Below are 26515 nucleotides of genomic sequence, written 5' to 3' on the forward strand. Positions count from 1 at the left end.
TTCTAATCCAGTAATTAATAAACACTATTACAGATAGTGTATTAATTACATATTTCATGGTCTGCATGCTTCTTAAATTGTCTGCATTTTTCATTTCAGAAAAAGGAGCCGAAAGGAAAGATCACCTTTCTGTGTAGTGGCTTTTGTTGATGAAGGCGACTCGGTGGCTGCAGTGCCCACTAAATGGCTGTCGAGGTCGAAAGATACCTGCATGTGGCCACCGAAGGGCTTCGGCTTCTACTCTGTAAAACAACTAGTGCGGAGACTTGCCAAACCAACCGACGAGTGGAGGGTCTGCCCGTGCAGGGTATTGGTGTATGCAGGCAAGGACATCACTGATACTCATTACGTGTTATTGTTTTCTAATTTATGTGATGGCTGTATACTTTGCAATCAATTTCAAAATCGGTACTGACCAGTTATAATTTAACTCTGCCTACTTGAGATTAAAATTGTAAGCATGGCGTGAATGCATATTAAGGCATGTTGATTTGCCCAATGTGTAATAAAACTTCATTGACAGGTTTTGCCATCTGATAAGGTCTGATACTTTGAGTTGTTTAGAGCAAAGAAGCAACATGAACTTTGAATTAAGTGAAGATATCATATTAATTACACTTACAATGTATTGAGCCTCTTTGTTTGTTTGCCTAACTCTTTCATTTCAATCCTCCTTATTAGATACATATGGGGAAGCCCGCCAAAAAGCTGCAATTGCAGAGCAAACGTCTCATCTTGATTCATCGGAAGAAAGTGAAGATGAGACAGTAAAAGGGCATGGTGAGAGAACGGTTTTGTTTTAATACAGCCCTTTCTATACAAGCCAGAGAGGACATTTTGGTCATATTTCAGGACCATGCAATGGTTAACAGGCACCGCTTTGAAATGATACAAAAGACATCAGTAAACAAGTCACTACCTAAAATTTGCCTGTGCTTGACAAATAATTTATAACCAAATTTTTTTTCATATAGTTCGGGTTTCAATTTCAGAAGTTTAATGGCAGTTGCGAAGTCAAACAAGTATGAGATTATGTGGTGCAAACAAAGACTGCAATATCATAGCTCTTTGTTCACTTGCGGTCATTCTAGCTTCTGGTGTTAGCAAAGATGTGGTGCAAACTGAAATAATGAAACTGCGATTATATTGTTTTTGTGTGCCTTGTGCAATATCTACTCATTATGGGGCAACCACTGTTTGGCTACTAGGGCCACAGCCTAAAATATGGAACAAACTGAACCATAATTTTTTGCTGAGCACGGAGGAATTCAACTTGGTGATCCATGTTTACGATACGTTATATGTCATTCGAAAGCAAATGCACATAATGAAACATTTTGTCAGCACACAAGATGTTGCTAAACTGGGCATGTTCAAGGAATTGCACGCTCATGCGCAATTCCTTGATGTGATATCTTAATAGAAACTGAATTTTTAATTTTGTAGCTGTTTGCTAAAATTCCTTCCATCTCATCAAAATAGTGAAGTTTTGGCATTTCTGAAGCTGAGTGTGCACCTTTCATTGCTTCAGTATTCCAGAACTTGTCAATTGTAGGAGAAACTAAATTTTGGGCTATGCATTCCAGGTGAGTAGTGACCTTTGAGTGCAATAGCTTCTAACTGGACATTATAAGGACAATTTGAAGTTTGCCTGCATTGATAGATTACTGTGTTCTAATGAAGAAACAAATTTTTTTATGAAATGAAGCTTTTATAAATGAAAAAGGGGAAAAGAAATGAATCAAATACAGGTGGTACCACAGCTGGTCACTTTTGTGAAACTGCTGTGTCAAAACAGTTAATCATGCACTGACCACTGAGGCTGGAATAAACCACTGTTCACTCCCAGATGATGATCACCAAGTTTTGTGATTGATGTTATGAGTCGGAATTGATAAGCTTAAAAACTTATAAAACTACTCTGCTATAAATGCATTCTTTTTGGCTAGATAAACATCAGCATAGCATGAATGAGCCACGTAATCAATGTTTATTTAGCACAAAATTTGAATGGGGTTGTCGTCAGTGTCTCAGCAACTACAGAACTTTTCCGGGCGAAAGAGCTATCCTTATTGAAAATACAGTTTATGTCCAATCATGCCAAAATGATCTCAAACTCAAGTGCTTAATCCTTGATTTGTGGGAGGAAAGTGAGCCATGCTGGTGCTGTAGATTAGTTTACTATTTCTGTTATCAGGAAGAAGGGAAGTCAGGCAGCTAAAATATGGACAGGTTCTATCACTTTACCTGGATATTTTTCAAAAGGGAACAGAAATCTGGTAATCTGCACAGGGAAGAACCAAGCAGTCAGATAGAACAGGCACTTTGTGTCTGGTCCTTGAAAAGCTAAAAATGCTTGTGAGCATTAACCTGTGTTATAATCTGTGCGTGCAAAAATTTCATTACAAACATGAAGGGCGAAAGTTCAAAACGGAGAGGTCCTGAACTGTTGTATGTTACATGTGTGTGGCATAGTAAGACAATTACTCAGTAATCAAACGAACTCATTTCGCAGATGTTAGAATTTAACTTTTGGCCCACATGGCAGATTGGTAATAGGTTTGCCAGAGGGTTTTTGCAATTAAGATTTGTGTGCTGTGGAGTCAAAAGCCCTTAGTCACTGAACAGCTGAGATTTTAAGTGCAACTGCAAGTGCTGTTATCTGAGCAACGCAATACCCTTCCGCCTATCTTCTGTTGCAGATGGGGTACTTGCAATGCCTACACTTCATTCAGGTAAACATGTGGACTACCACCATCTCAACTCAGGTGAATGTGACAGACTAATATCTTGCCCAAAACGCAGTGCTGTAAATACTCAAAGCAAGACCAAAGTACCTTTTTCATATTTTCTGAGACATCCACTTTAAGTGTGAAGTCATAACAACTGCAATATGAAGTCGTTAGACACACTCTGGGTGTCATAAGGCACCGAATGAGCTCCAACAAAATTTTTGCAGCAGCTCAAGACAGTACAGGTTAGATAGAAAGATAGATAAGTTTTATTTTCCATCAACGATGGGGGAAGAAGTGGCTAAAAGCTGCAACCGCGGCTTTACTGGTCCTCGCCCACCTACATAAAAACAATATGTGACACTAGAGAGCAATAACATACAAGAGAGAGCATCATAGACACAGCATTTAACATGGGAACGTGCAGTTTGAATAGTGGCTTATAAGTACGAACAAAATGTGAAGCTCATTAAACATGAAAAACTCAAAATTGTTTACATGGTAATGTACGTACAATGGAGAGAGGGAGATATAGAATGAGAAAAAATCAGTCAGTAGTGGGGATTAAGGTATCAAAATTTTCAAAACCATGGAAAGTGGTGAAACAGCATACATCTCTTGCGCATTTAAAATTACCGTGCAGTCGTATTCAAACACAGTGTGCAAATGAGGAGTGTGTTAATACATTCTAAGCACATACAGCACTCACCCTCCCCCGTCCCAAGAACAAAAAGAAAAGAACAATGCGAAAATGAGATGTCATTTCATGAATTGTAGAGTGCTATATCCAGTAGCATATGATACGGGTATTATTGAAGAAAAAATTTCTTAAGCTGCCTAGTATTCAACTGTAAAATGTCGGTATTATTAGATAAATAGGAACTTAAAAGGGTGGGAATGCAGTGGTTTAGTGTTTGTGTCGCGTAGTTTGTTCTGCAGAAATCAACTTTCCAGATTTCGGGTTTACGTGTGAAATGACCTGACGAAATTTTAGCAGTTAATTTCCCTAAATTTGTGAGTATGTTAAAGTTTTGCTTCCTTTCTCTGATTAGTGCCAGACATAGATTGTAATTGTACATAACTTTCACATGTAATAGCCCAAGGTTTTGAAACAATGGCTGTACATTGGAGTCATATTGAATACATGTAATAATTCTAACCGCCTTTCTCTGTAATCTACTGAGTTTCTCCATATTGGTCACTGTGTTTGTACCCCACATGAGTATGCAATAACTTAATTAAGACAGAAAAAGTGAGTTACATAAGAGTGTCATAATATTCTTGGGTAGGAAATTCTTGTTTCGGTACAGAATGCCAACTACTGATGAAAGTTTTGATGATATGTAGTCAGTGTGCCGGTCCCAGGACATTTTTTCCGTAAAAAAGACACCTAGCATTTTAAATTCACACACAATTGCAACCTCCGAACCATAATCTTAAGTTTTAATTCTGACGAAACCATCCTTGTTTTCGCGAAAAACAATTGCTTTTGTTTTGGAATCGTTTATTATTAAACCATTCTGCTTTGTCCATTCACCTACTTTGATAATACAGAGTTTCCAATGCTAAAGAGTTCTGTACAATTTTGCGAAACACAAAAAATGCTGGTGTCATCGGCGTAGATAACAAACTTAGCTTGCGAGTCCACATTGACAATGTTGTTTAAGTAGATATTGAATAAAAATGGCCCTAAAATACTTCCCTGCGGAACCCCCGAGTGTGTACAAGGTAAATCTGAAGAGTACTCGTTAATCTGAACATATTGGACGTGATGTGAAAGGTATGATTTAATTTGCTCTAACGGTAATCCACGAACACCATAGTTTTTTAATTTTACAAGAAGGAGATTGCGGTTCAGATAACCAAAAGCCTTTGTAAAATCTAGAAATATACGTATACATATTTCTTACTATCTATATTTGTTAAAATGTATTCTTTTTGGAACAGCAAAGCAAGTTGTGTAGATCTGAATTTTCTAAAACAATACTGGGCATCGGTTATACTGTTCGCTTTTCCAAAAAATGATTCAAAGCGCACAAGCATAAGTTTTTTATAACCCTTTGAAAAAACAGGAAGAATCGATACTGGGCGATCGTTATTAGGATTATTATGGTCACCTTTCTTATAGATAGCCCTTACTTTTGCTGTTTGCATGCTCTTGGGAAAGACTCCAGATGGGTTATGCACAAAAAAAAAAGAACTTAATCTTAAGTTGCGCATGGCCAAGGATTTTTTTTTCGTGTCCACCTGCGCGATCTGTTAAGAACTAACCCCCGAAAATCTTGGTCATCCATCTTACCACGTGACACTTCATCCACTTCGTTCAGATTAGATAATGACGTCATCAGTGAGCCTGCTGTAATATCTTATGCTTTCAACAAATATTTTAACTCGGTGTTCGTTCCGGATAACAACGTCATTCCGCCATTCACTAATATAATTTCTTCTCCAGCAATCGGTGATGCTGTCATAAACACTGATGGCATCCTAAATCTTGTATTAAACCTCAACGTTAAGAAATTTACCGGCCCAGATGGAATACATAATGCGTTCCTGGTTCGTTACTCCATGTGGTCTTCGAAATATCTGACCATCATATTCAACAAGTCCTTATCATCCGCTACAGTTCCTTCTTCTTGGAAATTAGCCAAAGTGCTCCCTCTTTTCAAATCTGGTGATAGACAGTGCTTGTCGAACTACAGACCGATTTCATTGACATCACAGTCATGCAAAATGTTGGAACACATCATTCATAAACACATCATGCTTTTTCTTGAATCAAATAATTTGCTATCTAACTTTCAGCATGGGTTTAGGCGCGGTTTTAGTACGGTAACACAATTAACAGAATTTGCTCATGATATATTACATAACCTCGATGTCGATAACCAAGTTGATGCCATTTTTATAGACTTCTCGAAAGCATTCGATACTGTTCTACATTCCAAGCTTCTTGCTAAACTAAATGCTATACTAAACAATCCTCACTTGGTTGATTGGATTTCTAGCTTTCTCTCATCTCGTTCCCAGTTCGTATCCTATAATTCTTCTCATTCTACTGCTGTTTATGTAACGTCAGGTGTGCCTCAAGGCTCCGTCCTTGGACCACTACTCTTTTTAATATATATAAATGACTTGCCGCATAACATTTCTTCTAACATTCGTCTTTACGCTGATGGCTGCGTTTTATACGAAGTAATTAATGGCCTAATGATCATCGTCACCTCCAAGAGTCATTTGCTATGTTTTGTAGTTGGTGTAGTACCTGGCAAATGAGAATTAATTTCGACAAAACCGTCCTCATGTCTTTTTGTAACAAACCTTCCGTTTCCCATTTTAGTTACTCTTTCAATGGCCGTGTGGTGGATAGGGTCTCGCAGTACAAATATCTTGGTGTCATATTCACGCATAACACGTCTTGGTCTAAACACATTGATTACGTATGTAATAAAGCACTAAAAAAACTAGGTTATCTACGACGCACGCTACCCAATTCACCAAAAGACACAAAGCTACTGTTGTATAAATCTCTAATCCGCCCTGTTCTTGATTACGCAGCTGTAGTGTGGAACCCGTACAAGCAATTCGAAATTAACATGTTAGAAGCAGTCCAGAAGAAAGCTGTGCGTTTTATATGTCATCGTTATGATCGCGATTTCTCACCCTCTTCTACACTTCTCTCATTGAATTTAACCACGCTGTCTGTCCGTCGCCACACTGAATCATTAAAATTCTTACATTGTGTCGTCAATTCCTCAGTAAGGCTGTCAGCTAACCACTACATTAACTTTGCACCATTATCATCTACAAGAAGTCATCACGAGCTTAATTTGATACCGTATTTTGCGCATGCTAATTTGTTCAAATTCAGTTTTTTTCCCCGTTCAATAGAAGCCTGGAATTCTCTACCCGGGTCCATTCGTTCTTGTCCATTTCAAAACTTTGTAACTGCCGTTGAAGACGTATAATAGCTGTGTATTCTTACCCTGTCGTTAACAGTTCCTTTCTTGTTTGATATTTCATTTGTGATTTTACCTTTTTGTAGTGCTCACTTTGTACATTTTGCTGCATTTTGTTTCCTTGCATTTTTGTGTTTTCCCACTCCTGCCACAGCGCATATAATTGCGCTGCAGTATAAATAAATAAATAAATAAATAAATAAATAAAATTAAATATGTGTGTTAGGACGGCTGCTGTAACATCGGGAACATATTTTACCGGCTTAATTTACACGTCGTTGACATCACAGCTGGCGGAATTTTTTAACTGCATAATTGTTAAATACACTTCACTGTCGGTAACAGCACTGAGGAAAACACTATAGGGGTTTTCATTACTGAGCGGGTTTGCATGATTAGATAATGTTGGTACCGAGAAATTTGCGGAGTGTTCATCAAAAGCATCCGCCAGAGTGGAACGAGATACTAGCTGATCATTTATTTTCAGCTCACTTATTGGGTCAGACATAGATAAACGGCTCAAAACCTCATTTAGTTTCCGCCAAGTAGACTTGCAATCACGCTTGACCGTGCTGAAAGAATTTTCAAGATAGTCACTTTTAGCTTTCCTGATTTCCTTATTAAGGCTGCTTCTATATTTCTTAAATTCCTTCAGCTTAGCCATTTCTCGTGTCTTAATAAACTTGTGAAACATGTCGTTCTTGACTATACTAATTGTGGCCAGTAGATAATCATTTATCCAAGGTTTCCTGATTTTTCTAGACACGCTAATAGTTCGGAAAGAAAAATGTTTTCTGTAAAGATTAGTAAATTTATCAGGGAATAAGCAGAATTAGATAATAGGGTCTTCTGATTCTTGTTCATCTGACCAGTCTGTTTTCTTTATATCATAACGAAATTGGTCTAACTGGGATGGCAAAATTGGCTGGTAGGTAACTGCGATTTACTGGTTTTTCTTTATCTAAAGGTTTCACACAGACAAAAATAGGAAGGTGATCACTAAGATCGCATGCAAGGACTCCCGATTTAACTTTATGGGCTGCATATTTGGTTAGAAATTGGTCAAGCAATGTTGATGAACTGGACGTAACACGTGTTGGAAGATATATGGTATTGGTAATGTTTTGTGATTCAAGCAACAGCTTAAATTCATTAACAGGACCTGGGGTTGTACTAAGCGTATTTACATTAAAATCGCCTCCGCAAATAAGCCCAAGACAGCGCTCATAAATGTATGTGAAAAGAGACTCAAGAAAATTAAAGAAAATTGATAAGTTTCCTTCAGGGGGTCTGCACAGCACTACAAGCACCAACTTGTTCCAACGTAAAGATAACACCTAGAAATCTGTTGCTGATTTCCTGAAAGCTGGGAGGAATTCATATTTTACATCTTTCTTTATCAGCATAGCAACACCACCTCCTCTACCGTTGCTTCGACTAAGATTACATGTCTGATATCCCGGCATACTAAGTGCATCATTATCATCGTGATACCATGTTTCACTCAACATGAGTACACTGAACTGGGTCTTAATGTTGCAGAAGAACTTGCTTTGGGGCTAGTTGGTTCATGATTGAAGTTCTGAAAGGCGCAAAAGACACACACACAGGAAAAAAGGGGGATGACACAAAGAGCGCCTACTCAGTTGGTAGTAGGCGCTCTTTGTGTCATCTCCCTTTTTTCCTGTGTGTGTGTCTTTTGCGCTTTCCAGAACATCAGTCTTAATCTTATTTAACAGAACCTCTAGCGAAGTGCTTTTATTCCGAGCAGATTGCATATTAGCGTGAAATGCATTGAAGGAAGACTGAAAGTAGCCGCCAACATAGTTGTCAAAATCATTTGGAGATACATAGTGTTGTCTGTCCATGACATTGTTTGGGGAAAACAATGAAAAACATTCAAATAAGCTAATTAGGACTGCTGGTCGCAATCCTATCCAGTTCGTTCATTGCTTGGATTCGCCATGCACGCTCTCTGTCCCTACACCGAACAAAAATCCTAGCATTCCTGTGCCACACATATTGAAAGTCATGTTCTTTAGCCAATTTCTTTACTTCAAAAACTAAGTCCCTAGAGTGCTTTGTTAAATTTTCTTGAATGTACACTTGCGATGGAAGGGTACTTAGGCCATGCCTCTTCTCGAACCATTCTTCACACATATCTTGTCGGGCAAAGCGAAGGATAATGCCAGGGATTTTGCCGGGCTTGGAAGGAAGGCGATGAATGGCGACAACTTCATGTTGGGCTAATTCTGGAACAGCTATCGTCTTAGCGAGAGCATTGACTTTACCAAGCAAATCTTCCTTTTCAGTTTGTGCAATTCCGTGAAACTCCAAGTCTCCAAGTTCAGTTTACGGTTCCTCCATTCAAGGTCATTTAATTGTTCCTGCATAGTTTGAACTTCAGTTACTTCCCGTTGCTCAAGCCTTTGTACCTTGGTCTTAATTTCCTTGATTTCTGTCTCATGATGTGCAATGTCAGCAAGAATCTTGTTCTATTTATCAGACATCAGCTGCACAGCTTGCTCGATGTTTTCAATGGTGTCCTTCAGGCTGAGAAGCGTTGCAAGTTTTCATGTATATCTACAAGAACAAGGCCAATCTGAGGCATTTCATCTGCCGATTTCTCTAGCACAGCAACCTCCGAAGCACTAAGTTTCTTCGGTCCACTTCGTGATCGTCCTGCTCAGCATGTCTGGTATCACCATGACTTTTTTGTTGTTTCCCCCATGGAATTGAACTGGCTTTCACGAACACGAGAGCATTTCCCTAAGTGATACGCATAATTGCAGTCACTACACATCAAGTAAGAATCATCCATGTCTACTTCTGTTGTACATATCAAGCATATCATTTCATCACCCATGCCTACAACACAGTTTCCGGCATCAACAGGGAACACACGAAGTAAAACTTGCCAAAATGGCAAACGAAAAATGACACTGACCTGCAAAAAGTAAGAACAACGTATAGACAGAGCTGCCAACGTGTTCCCTGTAGCTGCCAGAAAGGTCGTGTTGTAACATTTTTTCTGCAGTTTTTGCTCCCCAGAACAGTTACGTTGCATGCGACGTGGCTGAAGGATGTTTTATTTTCCAACTGAACATTCCTTTACTTGGGCCCCAGGTTTCCTATTTCGGTCACATTTCCCGTGCAACAGTTTGTAATTCTTGTGGGTATTTCTCGCATTACTTTCTAATTTGTCATTAACCCTTGCTGTTTTCTGGGATGGATTGATGAAGGTCAAAGTGCAGGAATTTGCCATGTACTACTATTTCTGCGTTCCAGTTTTCTTTCTCGTTCCTCGCCTTGCATTCTACTTTGACATGTGACCCATGAGAAAAGTTCACCTTCATCACAGAAGGCTGTTTGTCCAGTGCATATAGGGACCCCCCCATTTCCCCCTGGCAGTACGCAGCGGTCATGTTTCGATGGAGGCCAAATGCAAGATGCTCATGTACTGTGCGATGTCTGTGCACTAAAGAACCCCAGGTGGTCGAAATTACCTGGAGCCCTCCACTACATTGTTCCTTACAACTCGAGTCACTTTGGGACGTTGAAGCCCTCAAAATAAACAAACAGAATGGAATAGATTTTAATTTATTTTTCTGCAGGTATCCAAGTGGCTGTGTTGAGGTGGATGGTAATGAGTAATTATTCCTCGATTGAAGAACGGGCTAAACGAAAGTTGTTGAGAGCTTGATTTTATGCTTTCTTTGATCAGATTGTATTTCTTAATAGCAGCAATGGAAATAAACATATGAGGGGTCCCTGTGCAGTCATTTGACTTAAGGGCCATTGTCTGTGCACTTTACATGTTCATTTCATGCTGTGACCAATCAGTCCTGATTTCTAAAAAAAATAAAGGTGACTAGCACGAACTTATACCTTGCCTGCATAATTCAGGCTAGCAGAAGGCCAAACCCCACCCTGCTAAAATCCCAACTACGGGATTCCAGTATCAATAAATAAAATAATAAAATAAATAATAAGAAAGAAAGCAGTGATGCGAATGGTGTTGGGGGGGGTGGTTAGGAGCAGTAGATGGGAGGACATTGGCACTAAGGGTAAAGGTTGCTACAGTCGCATTGCTAGGCTATGCTGTGACAGTCAATGGCTCAGACCACAGAATCAACTTCAACAAAACCAGCATCCTCGGAACCGAAACAAATTGTCAAAACAGGCTCTTGCTCGAATCTTGGCAGATTCAAAGAACCCCGAACAACATCAACCGCACAAAGGGGAACCTCGCCCCAGTATATGCACAGGGACATTGCTCTGTAGCTCTAAGAAGAAAAGTCGCCATTGACCCTCACTGCACAGCCCGGCAATGTGACTAATAGCCTTAACAATTAGTGCAAACATCCTCCCCCAGGCCCCCTCCGCCAGCACCTTTCGCATCACCGCTTTCCTTCTTTCTGCCTTCTGCTCCACTCCATGCATACTTAAAAGATGCTAGCCACCACCCCCGTCACCCCTGAAGGAGCAGAGGTTGCTTTGAAACTTTCGGTTTTAAATTAAGTTTTTGGTTGAAGATGTGTCAGCTTATTATAAGTTGTCAGACCCAACCAGACAGGCAATTCTGTTGAAATGTTTAGTTTTCAGTATCATTTTAACTGTTTGTCACTATGACACTCATGTGACACTCATGTGTCATGTCATTGCATATTGCATTAACAGCTTGCAACAGTGATGTAGAATCTACCCCACAAGACACTGTGAGCCACAATGCTGCCCTTGATTGTGCCGGCTCCAGCTCTTGGAATCTGGATTCAGGTAAGCTGACAGCTGAATGGAATTTTTAATGTATGCCTTAGAACACTGTGGGAGTATGGACTGTTTTTGGGCTTCTGTGCTGACTTGCAGCATTTCTTGAAATACTGATTCTATGCAAAGAAAATATGTTTACTCAGAGTCTCAAGAACCGTTTCCTATATAAATATCAGTTGCATAGGATCTGCATTTATGTTGCAAGAGTTTTTCAATATCATGCGGGGCTAGTGATCAATGAGAAAACATTCTGGTTTTGTACATAATGAAAAAAATATTAAGCTTATTTCTAAAGGCTTTGCACTGTGTGCCCGAGTGGGCCAGGCTGAAACTAAAATGAAACCATGAATGCAAAACGATGTGTACACTAATTAGAAAAATAATTAAAACCCCTTTGTATTTTCAAAGTCATGAAAGCACACTGAAGTGTGCAAGAATTAGGAAACCTTGTTAGTCACTGCCTTTCCATAGTTGGGTTATATGTGAATAGAGAAATAATATTAAATTGAGGTATTACGGTAAAAAATACTGAGTACATTGAGTACAATAGTGTGTGTGCCATGGACCTAGTTGCCAGTCCTTGTTGGATGGCCTTCTAAAATTGCACAGCATTGTAAGGAAGCTATTGCAAGCTGCTTGGGAGGTTGTGTGCAAAAGGGAGCAGTACAGTAGTATATGGCAGATGCATCTGCTGCCTGAAGTTGGAGATAGAGCCCTGAAAATTGATTTCGTGACAAACCACTTTATTTGATGTTTTAGAAAAATACTGCAGGTGTAATGTGGCAGCTGGCACTGCAGTAATGTTATGATATTGTGGTCACCCCATGTATCCTTGGTAGGCTTCAAGGTGCAACGTGCACAGCATTAAATGTGCTGCTTCTCAACACGCATGCTACAGTGTCTCATATTTTCACACATCCCTGCAGCTCCTCACCACCACGCAGATGAACATGCTCCAGATGGCATTCCCATTATCAGGACTCGCACTCCGATGGGAGCCTCTGGCTTTCTCTCTTCGCAGCATGCACTTGGAGTTGGAGGTCAGTGCAGTGGATGGAATAATGTTGTTTTATTTTTTGTAGGAATATTTGTGATTATTAGTCATTGTTACAGTGCACTCTCGTTAATGTAAACTTGTTTAATTCAAACTGATGCTTTATACCTGTCAACAGCAAGTGTTTAAAAGTTCTTGATTATTTAGAACTCTGCAGAACTGGCAAAATGTGTTTCAATATCAAGAGTGAACTGCGTAAGGTTTTTTTTTCTGGCTTGCAGCATTTCTTAAACGTACCTACCAAAGCATGATTGTCTGCCCAATGGGCCTGATGATGGCATATGTCTTGATGAATGCTACAGATGATCAGAAAATAATCTTGGTTTGCTGTTGACATTCTTGTGTAATTTAAAATAAGCTAATGAAGTGAATTCTCTTCTCATGGCACCTTCTGATACTACCATCACACGAAACATATTGCACTCAATGGGAATCAGCCAGTGCCACATGGCAACTACCAGTGTCTGCTGACATACACTCAATGGGAATACACCAAGATAATGGCCATTGAAGTCAGCCTTGCACTCGCTATGCTTAAAAAACAAGAAAAAGCTCGGTGATGTGAACTCAAAGGAGCGGAAAATGGTTCTAATCAGTATGCACTAGAATGTGTTCTCATCATGCCCTACCACATGAGTGGAACCCAAAGTAGCCACACCTGGGCTCGTTATTGCCAACTGGGCACTGTTACAGTCAAATGCATGGGACCACAATATTATTTCGACAGTAATATTAGGTGATGATGACGACATGCAGTGCATAGCGCAAGAGTGTGTTGCATTTTAACACGAGGCCTGATCGGCTGCAGTAATGGCATAGCACTCTTATGCACAGGCCAGCGAAACTGACCTGTTCGCGCTGCCACGGGTTCGAAACCCAGTTGTGGCAATATTATCTTACTTATTTATTCAAGGTCAGGCTTCAGCGATCAAACGGCTTTTGCAAGTTTGGTTGTGAAATAGAGCTTTCAATCTAAAACTGCAATGTAATTGCCGCTTTTTCATTCGTGGACATTTTGCCTGTTGAGACAGGCTGGCATTTGTTGGCAGTGAATCAGAATGATTATGTCTAAAGTTCTTTTCATGCCTCGTATGACCTGTACACACCTTTGGCATCACAGCTATCATTTGTCTGTTGAAACTGAATCACCATGAGAGAGAAATTTGATTATAAAATATTTAGCGGTTGTAGGTGAATACTTCCTGGTAATCCATGTATGCTAATGCCTTATGCATCATTTCAAAGAATAAAACACGTAGACGGCTATACTATTTAATATTGTGGAGCATGTTTAGCGAAGTAAGTAGATTGAATGATCAACAAGCCTTTATTGTGAGCTTGTTCATTTGTACTTCCAAGGTTTAGAAAAAAATGGTTTAGTAATGGGTGAAGAAAAAAAAACTGGAAAAGCACATTTGCATTACAGTAAATTTAATTGGTGGAAAACTGAGAAATGGTCACTGCTGTTGATATCAAAACTGCAGTTGCCACTATTTTCTACAGATGTCATGCTTCATTGTGCACAGTGCCAGGAACTTCCAAGCAAAATTCTTCAATATGGTCAGAGTCTGTGTTGCTTAATTCTTTCACTTTGAAATGCGGCACTTTTGGCTGCTGCTCATGTACGGTGCTGTTGTCCAAGGCACAGGGAGCACAGTTGAATAGTATCATTTTCTGTTAATGTGCTGGTAGCAGCTATACCCACACCTGGCAATGTAGTCTGTGAAATGCACACTTTAAAGAAAGAAGTTCTCATCAGTGTACTCATCACCAGCAACTAGCAAACAGTGCTTTGACTGCATCACAGCTGTGTTACTGACTAAACCCGCAGCACCAAAAGGGTTGACAATTGCAGTGTTGCCATAATGTCCCATTTGTAGGCCAGGATGGACACTACATTGAGGAATGACCCTTCATAAGTTCTGCCATATTCATTGCACTAGCATATTTTCCATGATTTGCTTTTTATGCTTTATCTTGTGTAATGTTAGTGCAGTTTAAGGACAGCGCAGTGAGCTATGGAAAGAAAAATGATAGGTGTAACGTTAAGAGACCGGAAGCGGGAAGAGTGGGTGAGGGAACAAACATAGATTAGTGACATCCTATACTCCGTTTCATACATCAGGTGCAACGCTGTGAAAGGTACGGAAGTAGTCCGCATAGGAAAATAAAGGGAGACTTGTTACTCCACACTTCTGTGGCCGAGTGGTCTGAGTCAGGAGAAAGTGACAGCGTGTCGTCAGCAATAAGAGGGCATTTAAGCTCATGACAAATGTGTAATGTAGTAAGCCTGCAGGCAAAGCATTCACTATATATGTTTCGCTCACAACAAGGAACGCACTACTTTTTAGTTGCGGCTGCAGGCAGTGCTAAGAAGAACGCTAGCTTTGACAGCATTGCACCTGATTTATGAAATTGCCTATAGTCAAAATCAAGAGGAAGAAACGGGCTTGGGCAGGGCACACAATATGAAGGAAAGCTAACGGCTGGTCTTTAAGGGTAACTGAGTGAATTCCTATGGAAGACAAACATAGCAGGGGGCGGCAGAAAGTGAGGTGGCCAGATGAGATTAGGAAGTTTGCGGGATACGTTGGGCACAGCTGGCAAAGGACAGGGTTGATTGGAGAGACATGGGCAGGCCTTTGCCGTGCAGAGGTTGCAGTCATATTGATGATGACGATACTGATGCAGAATTGCACACACAGGGAACCATGTATGATAAACGTATGCATGATAAACCTGCTTGCGTCGGCACCCTAACAGCATGATGCCATTGCAGTATTTGTTAAGATGCTGAGACATCCTGTCATACTGTCAACCAAGTGTCAAATTCTGGTGTTTCAGCTGTGTTGAACTTAGTTTTATTACTATTTGTGTACACTTGCCCAGGGTACCTTTTGTGCAGTAACTGATGTGAGAGTGTTATTTCTGCTTTTTGTTTATTTAGAGATTTTGATTCGCTGCCCGGTGGCTCAGTGGTTATGGTGCTCTGCTGCTGACCCGAAAAACACGGGTTTGATCCCGGCCACGGGAGTAGAATTTTGATGTAGGTGAAATGCTAGAGGTCCGTGTACTGTGCAATGTCAGTGCACACTAAATAACCCCATGCAGTCGAATTATCCAGAGCGCTCCTCTACAGCGTCCCTCATGGCCGGAGTCGCTTTGCGACATCAAACCCCACAAACTAACAAACCAACCAGAAATTTTGAGCTGCTGGCAAAATGCGAGGCAAGGTGATTTCCCTGCTGTGAATGAACAGTGGTTTTTGAGGGATTACCATCCCAAAGCAACTCAGGCCATGAGGGACGCTGTAGTGAAGGGCTCAGGAGATTTCGGCTACCTGGGGTTAAAATGCACTGAGTCACTGACATCACATGGTATACAGGCCTCTAGAATATCGCCTCCATCGAAATTCTACTGCTGTGGCCGGGATCGAACCCGTGTTTTTCGGGTCAACAGCAGAGTGTCGTAACCACTGAGCCACCGCTGTCGTCCTTGTGAGTAAACTGAAGGTTAGTTAGTTAGTTATATTGATTTTAATGGCGCAAAAGCAACTATGGCTATGATGCGCCAAACGCAAGGTTAGGTTCTTGTTAAATGTTACACTTTTTATACCTAGAGTTTGTTTAAAACATTGGCTTCATTAAGAAACTTAAAAATGCTTGAAAGATCAACCAGTGCTTGATCACCTAAAAGCAACTTGGGGTGTAATGGGATGTATTCATTGTAGAGTGTTGTAAAATATTTTTTTCTTAGTTGTTCCAGTTTTCTACATGAAATTAAAATGTGGTTTACAGTGAGTACATCGCCGCACATTTCGCAAAGAGGTTTGTCTTGTTTTGTCAGTAAAAAGTTGTGTGTAAGGTGTGTGTGCCCAATGCGTAGCCGACATAAAATAACTTCGGTAAAACGTTCTTGATGTCTACATGATTTCCATTCTCCTAAAACGGGTTTTATAGAATGCAGTTTGTTGTTTGCCTGTTCTTCCCATGCAGCCTGCCACTTAATTCTGAGTTTACTGTGCACTAATTTCAAAAAATCCCTGTGTGGTATGTTATCTTGTTTTATTTGATCAATTCGAGCTTGTGCTGCGCATGCATCTGCTCTCTCATTACCTACAATTCCAACATGGCTGGGCACCCAGCAGAATATAATGTTATGATTTTGTTTTTTTATTTTAATTATGTTATGTATGATGTTTCCTATAATGGGTTCAGCGGCGTTTCTACAGTGCAGCGCTTTGAGCATACTCAGTGAATCGGTGTAAATGACGCTATTTTTAATGTTTTCTTTTACTATTTGGTCTACTGCTACAAAGACTGCATAACTCTCAGCAGTAAAAACCGATGCATACTGTGGCAGTCGTATCATTTTTTTCATTTTTGTCTTGAATTACTGCACATCCAACATGACTTTCTGTTTTTGACCCATCAGTGTAGAATTCAGTGAAGGTGTCATATTTTTCTTGCAGTTCAAAGAATTCTTGTAGTATGAGCTGATGTGGCATTTCCTTTTTATGTAAGTGTGTCAGTGTGAAGTCGCACACTGAAGGCAGGTTGTACCATGGTGGTAAATTTTCATATTTTTGTGCAATATTCGGCAGGGCATCCAGTACTCCTAACTCTTCACATTTATCTTCAAAGCGCATTATTAGTGGCCGGATGGATTGTGGTTTATTGTTAAATAATCTTTTAGATGGGCACTTGGTAACAATGGGATAGCAGAGATGTTTAGGGAGAGAACGGGTTTTTAGGATGTACGTGCATGTTAGTGCGACTCTTCTATCCTCTAGTGTGGGCTCATTAGCTTCAACGTAAAGACTCTTTACCGGGGATGTTCTATAAGCTCCAGTTGATAGGCGCAAACCAAGATTATGAACAGGGTCCAGTCGTTTCAAGTAGGATGCTCTTGCCGAACCATATACCACACACCCGTAGTCTAGCTTGGAGCGCACCAAAGAGCGATATATTTGCAATAGGCATGCTCTATCGGACCCCCACCGTTTTCGCGAGAGTACCTTTAATACATTGAGGGCTTGGGATGCTTTCTTTTTCAGGTTGTTAATGTGTGACAGAAATGTAAGTTTCTTGTCAAAAGTGACGCCTAAAAATTTATGTTCCTGTTTGACTGGCAGTGTGGTTTGATTCAAGCACAGATTGGGATCGACCTTTAGGCCTCGTCGTAATGAGAATAAAACAGCTACTGTTTTTTTGAGGGGAGAACTTGAATCCATTTTTCTCTGCCCAAGCAGCCAGTTTATTGAGTGTGATTTGTATTTGTCTCTCGCAGGACAGTATGTTGGAAGAAGTGTATGCTATCTGTATGTCGTCTACATAAACTGAATACATTACGGACTTAGGTATTACTTTGGCCAAAGAATTCATTTTTACTATAAAGAGTGTCGTACTTAAAATGCATCCCTGGTGTACGCCGTTCTCTTGGGTGAATGTCGTTGATAGAGTTGCTCCCAGACGGACTCTGAATGTGCGGTTAGTCAGGAAATCGTTCAAGCAGTTCAGCATCCTGCCGCGGATCCCTAGGTCTGCTAGGTCATGGAGGATGCCGAACTTCCACGCGGTATCATATGCCTTCTCCAAATCGAAGAAGACACCGATACAGTGCTGTTTGTGGATGAACGCCTCTCGGATGGTGTTTTCTAGGCGGACAAGGTGATCAATGGTCGAGCATGCTTTCTTAAATCCACATTAATGTAAATCTAAGAGTCGGCGAGATGCAAGTGTGAAGGTCAGTCTAGTGTTTATTATGCTTTCGAAAGATTTAGCGATGCAGCTGGTGAGGGCTATCGGTCTGTAATTGTTAGGACTTGTTGGTTGTTTTCCGGGTTTCAGAAAAGGTACTATTATTGCTTTCTTCCACTCCTCAGGTATATTTCCAGTTGTCCATATTTTGTTAAAGAATTTCAACAATGCCTGCACGGCAGCCTCAGAGAGATGGGCAAGCATTGCGTAATGCACATTATCTGGGCCTGGCGCTGTCTTTTTACCAGAAGATAATGCCCTAATCAATTCCTGGAGTGTGATGGGTTGATTGTAGTCCTCGTGCATACCTGCTGCAGATGGAAGTTTTTGTTTTTCTGCTATTGCTTTGTGCTTCTGGAACGTGTTTGTGTAATTGGACGAACTGGAAACTTCAGAAAAATGCTCACCTAGTATGTTGGCCTGTTCTTCTAATGATGTTTGTGTCCCGGGTGTAGTCAATAGAGGAAGTGTGAAAGGGGTATGGTCACTACTGAATCTTCGAACTTTTTCCCACATTTTTTTTGAGGTTACTGAGCTGTTTATAGAGGACACATATTTCTGCCACGAGGATTTCTCGGCAGTTCTCCGAATGAATCGCGCTCTGGCCTTGGCCCTCTTAAAGGCAATCAAGTTCTCCGCTGTGGGATACCGACGCAGAGAGCCCCAAGCTTTATTTTGTTGTTTTTTTGCCATTGTGCATTCTTGTGTCCACCATACTTTATGTTTTTGTGTACGAGTCCTGTTGTTTGTGGTATGGCTAGTGTAGCGGCCGATATTATGCATGTAGTAAATTTTCCATTAATTTCGTCTATGCTGAGATCTTCACAAAATTCTTTTTCTAGTGTGGCACTTGCTGTAAAAAGTGACCAGTCGGCGAGGTGAAGTTTCCAGCGCCGTGGTCTTGTGGGGATGACTGCAGTAGACGATGAGAGGCTGATGATAATAGGTAGGTGATCACTTCCCAGGGGGTCATTTAAAACATCCCATTTAAAATCTGTAAAAAGCGATGGTGATGTGAAAGCTAAATCGAGAAAGCTCATTTTTGCCGAGCTTGGGCAACAATAAGTTGCTTTTCCTGTATTTAAAAGACAGATGTTATTTGAGAGGATAAAATCTTCGATTGTTTGCCCCCTAGAGTCGCAGCGCTCGCTTCCCCAAAAAGGGGAGTGAGCGTTAAAATCCCCAACTACCAGATATGGCTCTGGAAGTTCATTTATCAATTCTTCTAGATCATGGACTGTTAGTGTAAATTGTGGAGGAATGTATACGGAACAGATTGTTAGTGTTTTATAGCTGACGATGCTGACTGCAACCGCCTCAAGTTTTGTATTGAGCTTGATTTCTCGAGCAGGGACGCCGCTTTGGACGACAATTGCGACGCCTCCTGAGAGTCGATTTGCCTGCTCGCGATCGCGTCTAAAAGTTTGATAATGTTTCAGGATATGTACATGTTGTGGACCAAGATTGGTCTCCTGAAGACATAAAACTATGGGTAACATTGACCCTAAAATATTTGTTATGTCACTATAATTCCGCATAAGTCCTCTACAATTCCATTGAATTAAAAAAGCCATGCTTGTGTTTTTAAAAGAAAATGAAAGGAGATTTACTTATGAGGTGGGCCCGTTATGAGGGGCCTGTCTTTTTTTCGCTCAAGAGAGCTGTTCCGCCGCTGTAATGGAGGCGGAGTGGGTGTTGTATCCATCACCTCAACAGAGGTGCTGGAGGACCGCGCAGCCGCGGTTGTGTTAGTTTCAGGCCTCTCCCGACGAGGGGAGGTCCTGCGGGATGCCGACCCATGGACCGGCGGTCCCTGCTTTGGCAGTGACAGGGCAGCTTTCGCTGACCCTGCCTGGGGCGTCGATGGCCCTGCCATAGGCTCGGTGGGAGCGGCCTTGGCAGGTGCCGGAGTGCTGTGCGGTGCTACGCCCCTGCGCACCACATCAGCGAAGTTTTGTTTTGCTGTGAAGGAGAATGTGTTTGTAAGCGCAAAACGCCTTCTCGCTTCTTTAAAAGAAATGTTTTCTTTGGTCTTTATGGTGATAATTTCTTTTTCTTTCTTCCAGGACGGACACGCCCTGGAGTATGCAGCATGTTCTCCTTCACAGTTTGGACAGCACAGGGCTGCGTCACATACATCAGACTGGTGATCCTTAGAGGCACATTTTGCGCAAGTTTTACGACCGCGGCAGCTCTGTGAGCCGTGGCCGAACCTTTGGCAGTTGAAACACCTGCGAGGTTTTGGTATGTATGGTCGTACATTGATTTTCAAATATCCCACGTCGATTGTGTCGGGCAGGGTGCTGGTGTTGAACGTCAGGATCATGTGTTTTGTGTCTATTTCCTTGTTGTCCTTCCGGATTTTGATTCGGTGGACATCTATGACGTCTTGGTCGATGAGCCCTTCGAGCATTTCTTTTTCAGTTATGTGAAGGAAATCATTTTCCGATATTACGCCTCGGACAGTGTTTAGTGAGCGATGAGGAGTCACGGAGACCGGGATTTCCCCTATGGACGTTAGGTTGGAGAGCTTAGAATGTTGGACATTGTCACACAGTTCGAGCAGTAAGTCGCCGCTGGCCATTTTTGACAGCTTATAACCAATGCCTAGGGTTTCAGTCAAGCACTTTGACACAAGGAAGGGGGATATTATTCTTGCCTGTTTATCTTGTTGTTCACTGTGGATCACATGATATTTGGGGAAAGTTACTTTTCTTTTTTGAAAGAAGTTGTCTGCCTCGTTCCGCCCTCTTTTGAGAGAGCGATCAGGTTTTGAAAGTTGGGGAGCCATAAAAAAACTTTGTTTTTCGGTCATGGTGCCAGCCACCCACCACGGAGTCCAACAAGGGGACGGGACAGGAACTTGATAGCAAGTCCTGCCCACGCCAGCTGTACACCTCAACTATAACCAAATATGACGCAACTCAGGGTAGTTGGTCACACAAGGTTAACCCTCGCCGCGAGGAAAAAAGGAAAAACCAAGAAGTGAGTAGGATATAGGAGAGTTGTGAGACAGAGATAGGAAAGTTAAAGATGAAGAGGAGGATAGGAAAAGGCGACTGCCGATTCCCCCCGGTCGGGTCAGGCCGGAGGTGCCGTCTGCAGGAAGCTGGGGCCAAAGTGGTGTGTTGCTTCCGCCAAGGGGCCTTAAGGGTCCAAACGCTCGGCATCGGCTCAACCACCAGGATCCCCTTTTCCCCGGACACGGCGATGCCACGCACGGCGAGGCGCGGGTGCTCGGGTCCGTGGTGATGCACAGTTCACCATCATCCCCTTGCGGAGATGTCCCTGCGGATGCTCGGGAACCCGCGGTGTCGCCACTCACCGTCGCGACGCCTGCAAGCTGCAGGCGCCCCCCTGCGGGGTAAACTGAAGGGTTCAATAATTGTCAACATTTCAGGTGCAGGCCAGGAAGGCATTTCGCCTGAGCAGCAACGTGAGTAGACCAATTTATATTTTAATGAATTTTACATGTAAAACGAGAGTAAGAAGAGCTCACTGAAAGCATTTGTTATTTGCTCTGCATTCGGTGTCTCAGCGGTGGTGGCCGTCCGGTGTAGTCTTCAGAGAGTCCCTTACCAATTATATCTTTTGATAGAAACTCATCTCTGGCATTATTGAGCACATTTGACATCCCACATTTGTCAGAAGCACAACTGATGGACTCCTTGAGAATGCTCACTCAAGTGTCTCCTGTTCAGTGACAGCAACTATACGGGCTTTCCCTACCTCATCCAGTCCATGTAGCAGCGCTTCATGCGGCACCTATACTTTCAGCAGCTAAAATTTCTCTCCATTTAAAAGGAGCCTAGTACTGCTTTTGCAATCCCGACACTGTGTGAGATGCGGTAGTTTATTTTGATAGCATGGGCATCGCGAGGTCAGCTTGATGAAATGGAATCTATCTCATTCATACCATGTAGTAGTGCATGACGGGTTACCTTTGCTTGCGCCAGCTGAAATTTTTCTTTTAAAAGCAGTCATGTACTGCTTTCGTGATCCAGACATCATGAGAGATGCGATCGTCTTGCTTGCGATAACGTGATTAAAAGTCATTAAAATCAAAGCGTCTAAATTGGTAGAAACCAGGTACCGAAAATACTACTAGATAAGGGCTCCGTTCATTGGAAGCCTTATGATGTTAGCACTGAATATTATGAAACTGGATCTACAAACTTGAACTGAAAATTGCTTGGATCTGCATTTGATGTGAGCTGAGAGTTTGACATGGTACATTCTGGAAAGAAGCCTCGTATTGTATGCGGGTGTTTACTGTAGTAGTCGGCCTCACTTGGCCAATGTGCTTGATTCCGGTAACTTTACTAATAATTATTTAAATGCAACTTCATAATCTTTTGCAGGCTTGTCGTCTAAGCAGACATTTGTATGCCAAGAAAGCCTGCAAGGCATGTGTCTAGCTACTTGGTCATACAGAATGCTTCACATGTGGGAGCTAAGTAAATAGCTGTTGAAGAGAAAACAACGGGATTTTATTGACAGTTAAGCCATCACAAAGATGGCGCCAAAAAGAATGAGGCAAGTGGTAGTGGTCGCCACCTGAAAAATATTCTGCGCCAATAGCCAAGCGCTTAGTTCAGACCCTGCTGAGCAGGATGTTTCATGACAGTGCAGCCCGTGTTGCACACCTTCATTAGGGGCCCTCTGCAGTTTATTATATTTCATTTCCACCATAATCTCATGACATATTTTGGTCCGTTGTTGGTCCCTTTAATAATTTGAACTTGAAGGCAACTGAACTCTTGCTTTAAATTTTGTTTTAATAAGACCATTGCACTTGTCGATGGGAACAAAGGTTCTACTTGAGTAAACCAGAAGTTTGTACCAAGAAAGGTTCAATAAGATCAGTTAAAATTATTGAGTCATCTGTATGTACATTTTTGATGTATTTGCTCAGTGCAGCTATTCTTTCAGTTAAATTCATGCACTCTTATTTAGGCAAGTGTTTTTTTTTCTAGGCTTTAATCATCACATCGTGAAGCTGCTGCTGGAGATCCGTAGCGATATCAAGGAGTTAAAGGGAAACTATTCTGCCACTCTAGACATGGAAACTGGAAGCGATGCAGTGATGGTAGCGACGTCACTGGAAAAACTGGCAGACATTGAAGAGGTTTTGGCAGATAAAGACCAGAGGGCTCTTCAGGTAAGAAAACATTTGCTGTCCTTTGTCTTCTCAAGTGATGTTAGAAATATAGGGGGCAAGTGTTGAAGTAGTTCCAGTAAAAGCTCGTTAGTTCATAGGTCATTAAAACAGATTTTTGGATAATTTGAACTGTACTACTTGGTGCAGCAAAGCTCCGTAGCAGCATATATGTAATAATAAAGCCTCTTAATTCGAACGCGAATAAATTCTGCCATGGTTAGTTCTAACTCTTCCCTGCCACACCCTGAATAGCCTGGCGCCTGGCACAGGGCCGGAGAAGTGTCCCCATGATATAGCGGCCTAGTCAGTCATATCACAAGGGTACATTTCTTCTAAAATGCAAAGAGAAGGTAGAACCATAAAACTGTTTGACAAAAACGAGTGCCATGACCGGCACGGCAGCCATAAGTGCCAGAGGGCAGGGACAGAGGGGGCAGCGATCGTGGCAGCAGCTGCCTGCTTCCGTGTAACATCTGAGACTTTCAACTTTTACTGGTTAATTCGACTCCCATTAATTCATAAAGCCGAAAAATTTGAACTGCCAGCATAGTCCTGGCTAACGGCCATATCTTTGAAAGCCTGCCAATTTGGACGCTATGGGTCTCGCAACGGTTAATTTGAACGAGCTCTTAAAGGTTAGCTCCATCCAGATATAATCGGCACGGTAAGCAATCATCAAGGTGGCCCTCCCTAAACCTGAAATGCATGCTGTAGAGTTCAGTACGCATCTGTGACATGCACACAACTGCACGCATGATGAAAAAATTGAATGGCCTCATCTCCGAGAATAGGGTGACCTCATAGTTTTGGTTTTGCATTTATGAGCTTCATGCTAGCCCGTGGCAACAGAAGCTATCAGACGTCCATCAGTGAGCTATCCAGGCTCAGCTGAATGCTGTTTCAAACGCTGATTGCCGGCACTGTGCATTTTCCTCGCTTCCATCTGTGTGGTTCCTTCATCATTCCAAACTGTGCACTCGTCAAGTGTCATTTCGTGCGTTGTGTGGTGAAGCCTGTTCGCACGAGACGCAGCCGTGACGCAACGCCACTACAGCATTGCACCGTGAAAGATTCTGGGGAGGTCGTTACAAGTTAGAAGTTCGGATTTTACTCGTAACAGTGCGCACAAAATATTGATGGAAATGCGAAAAGTAGCCATTTTTATGTTGTTCTCATCCCAAATGAGGGCAGCCATTGCTCAGTCTTCCAATGTATAAATTTACTCTGGTGCAAGTAGTTCTTGTCAGTTTTGTTGGGGGTCATATGACAATTTGAGTTTTTTTTACAATCCCTTTACAGTCCCCTCATGTAAAGCCCTCACCCAAAGGCCCTTGACGTATCTATAGTAAAATAAAAAAAATCAAAAGATTTAATGAGCTTTTGCAGTGTTGTTCTGCAGATTTGTTCTGCAGATCATATCTTTGTAGCATAAGCCGAAATGCAGTTTAGGAGAAACTTGGTGCTGTGCAAAAAAATATGCAGTTAAAGCTCATTATTTCGGTGTGCAAAACACCAGAAAGAAAAGAGAAAAGCTAAGAAAACAATTTGTAAAGTTCTGCAAGGAGCTGAAACATTGTTGCCTGCTTTTGACATGAAAAGTACATGGCAATGATTTTCCAGAGCTCTGTGAAGTGCTTCATTATGGGCAAAAATTTGAAAGCTTCCAAACAGAATTATTCCAGAATAGGAAGGGCCTCTATGGTCTTTTTCTCAGTGTGGCACGATACTGGTGGCAGCTTTGCATGAGAGGAGAGTGCATTGCTCAAGCTATGAAGAGTGGCATGTGGTGCATGCACAGATATGGAACAGTAGGAGAACGACTGAACCATGCATGTGGAAGCAAGGGTAACCTGCAGGTGCGGATAGTCAAGTGCCTTAAAAAAAGTAAACGAGTGACTTGCCATTGAGTGTTGAAAAAATGTGCAGCACAGCAGTGTGCAGCTGCGCTTTGCTGATTTACTAACGTGTGGATCACTGCTGTTGTTGCAGCAGGTTAGCGTGAATTACAGGCATAGCAGCGCACAAAAGACGGCAGAGTAGACAGACAAGGACGAGCTTTGAACTTCTAACAATTCTTTATTGCGAACGCTTCACACTTATATGCATGCCATTCGAGCCGTGGTCGTCGTATAGAAGTGCACAAATATGCGAGTTCTTTTTTCGGAGAGGGCAATACTATACAGTTATTTGCATCGTGAGCATAGAATAGTAGTCTGAAATAATATTTGCCTTAGTATTGCACTTCTTTCAATTGTGCCTATGAACTACTGGCAACATATTGATTCCTTTTAATATTATTTTGATGCATAGTGTTTTGTTCAGGTGTAGTTTAATTTGAGCCTTCTACATATGGTGAGCCCACTTCAGATTAAGTTGGGACTTCGAAATAAATTTCCTCATGTTGCATTTGGATTTGTAGACCTGAAAGCTTCATTTTGTACAAATTTAGTTGAATGAGGATTTGCTGTAGATAATACCTAGCCTACTACAAGAAATTAGCACAAGTGTTAGCCTTGCTGTGCATATTTGCAGCTGACTGTTATGTGCTTACATCACTCATGTAGCTCCAGGCTACAATCTTGTCGTGGTTCAAGGTGGCCTTAAAGTAATGGCTTCACTTTTTCCCCCTTATCTTATTGTTTGGGAAGCATATGCCATTGAGTCATGAATAAAAGGAAGTTCATATGATGATGCAAAGATGGGCGTATAGAAGACAACAGAGAATTGTTATCGTTAGGCTGATAGATCACACCACTGTGATCATAAGTCTGTTTGAGTCCTCTGTATGACCCTGTTCTACATGATTCTGATTTTTGTTGACTTCCACATGGTTCCTCTAAGAGGGAGCTTTATTAAAGATTCATTGTAGGGTTTTAATGGCATATAGTTTGCTTTGTATAATGTGTATAATCTATTTCAGATCAGAAAGCTGGCACTTATCGGGGGCGAGACGACTGATGAGACAACAAAACTTATCATGAAGACTTTAGTAAAAACTCCCGTGGCCCTCAGGTACACATTGGAGGGGCGGGGTGAAAAACAAAGTTTTAAGAATCTTCGGCTGTACAGTGCAATTGTTG

The 26515-nt window shown here is 41.6% G+C and overlaps 1 protein-coding gene across 1 annotated transcript; it reads left to right on the forward strand.

Moving 5' to 3' along the window:
- Positions 1–1530: 1530 nt before the first annotated feature.
- Positions 1531–26515, forward strand: LOC144112369 (uncharacterized; the record flags this gene model as incomplete). The annotated part of the gene is made up of 7 exons (XM_077645219.1): positions 1531–1586; positions 2703–2768; positions 11372–11467; positions 12388–12501; positions 21675–21710; positions 23251–23435; positions 26356–26515. Coding segments are annotated over exons 2-7 (643 nt in total), but the record flags the coding sequence as incomplete, so codon positions are not given.

The sequence above is a fragment of the Amblyomma americanum genome, unplaced genomic scaffold, assembly GCF_052857255.1.
Source record: "Amblyomma americanum isolate KBUSLIRL-KWMA unplaced genomic scaffold, ASM5285725v1 scaffold_74, whole genome shotgun sequence".
Taxonomy (NCBI): Eukaryota; Metazoa; Arthropoda; class Arachnida; order Ixodida; family Ixodidae; genus Amblyomma; species Amblyomma americanum.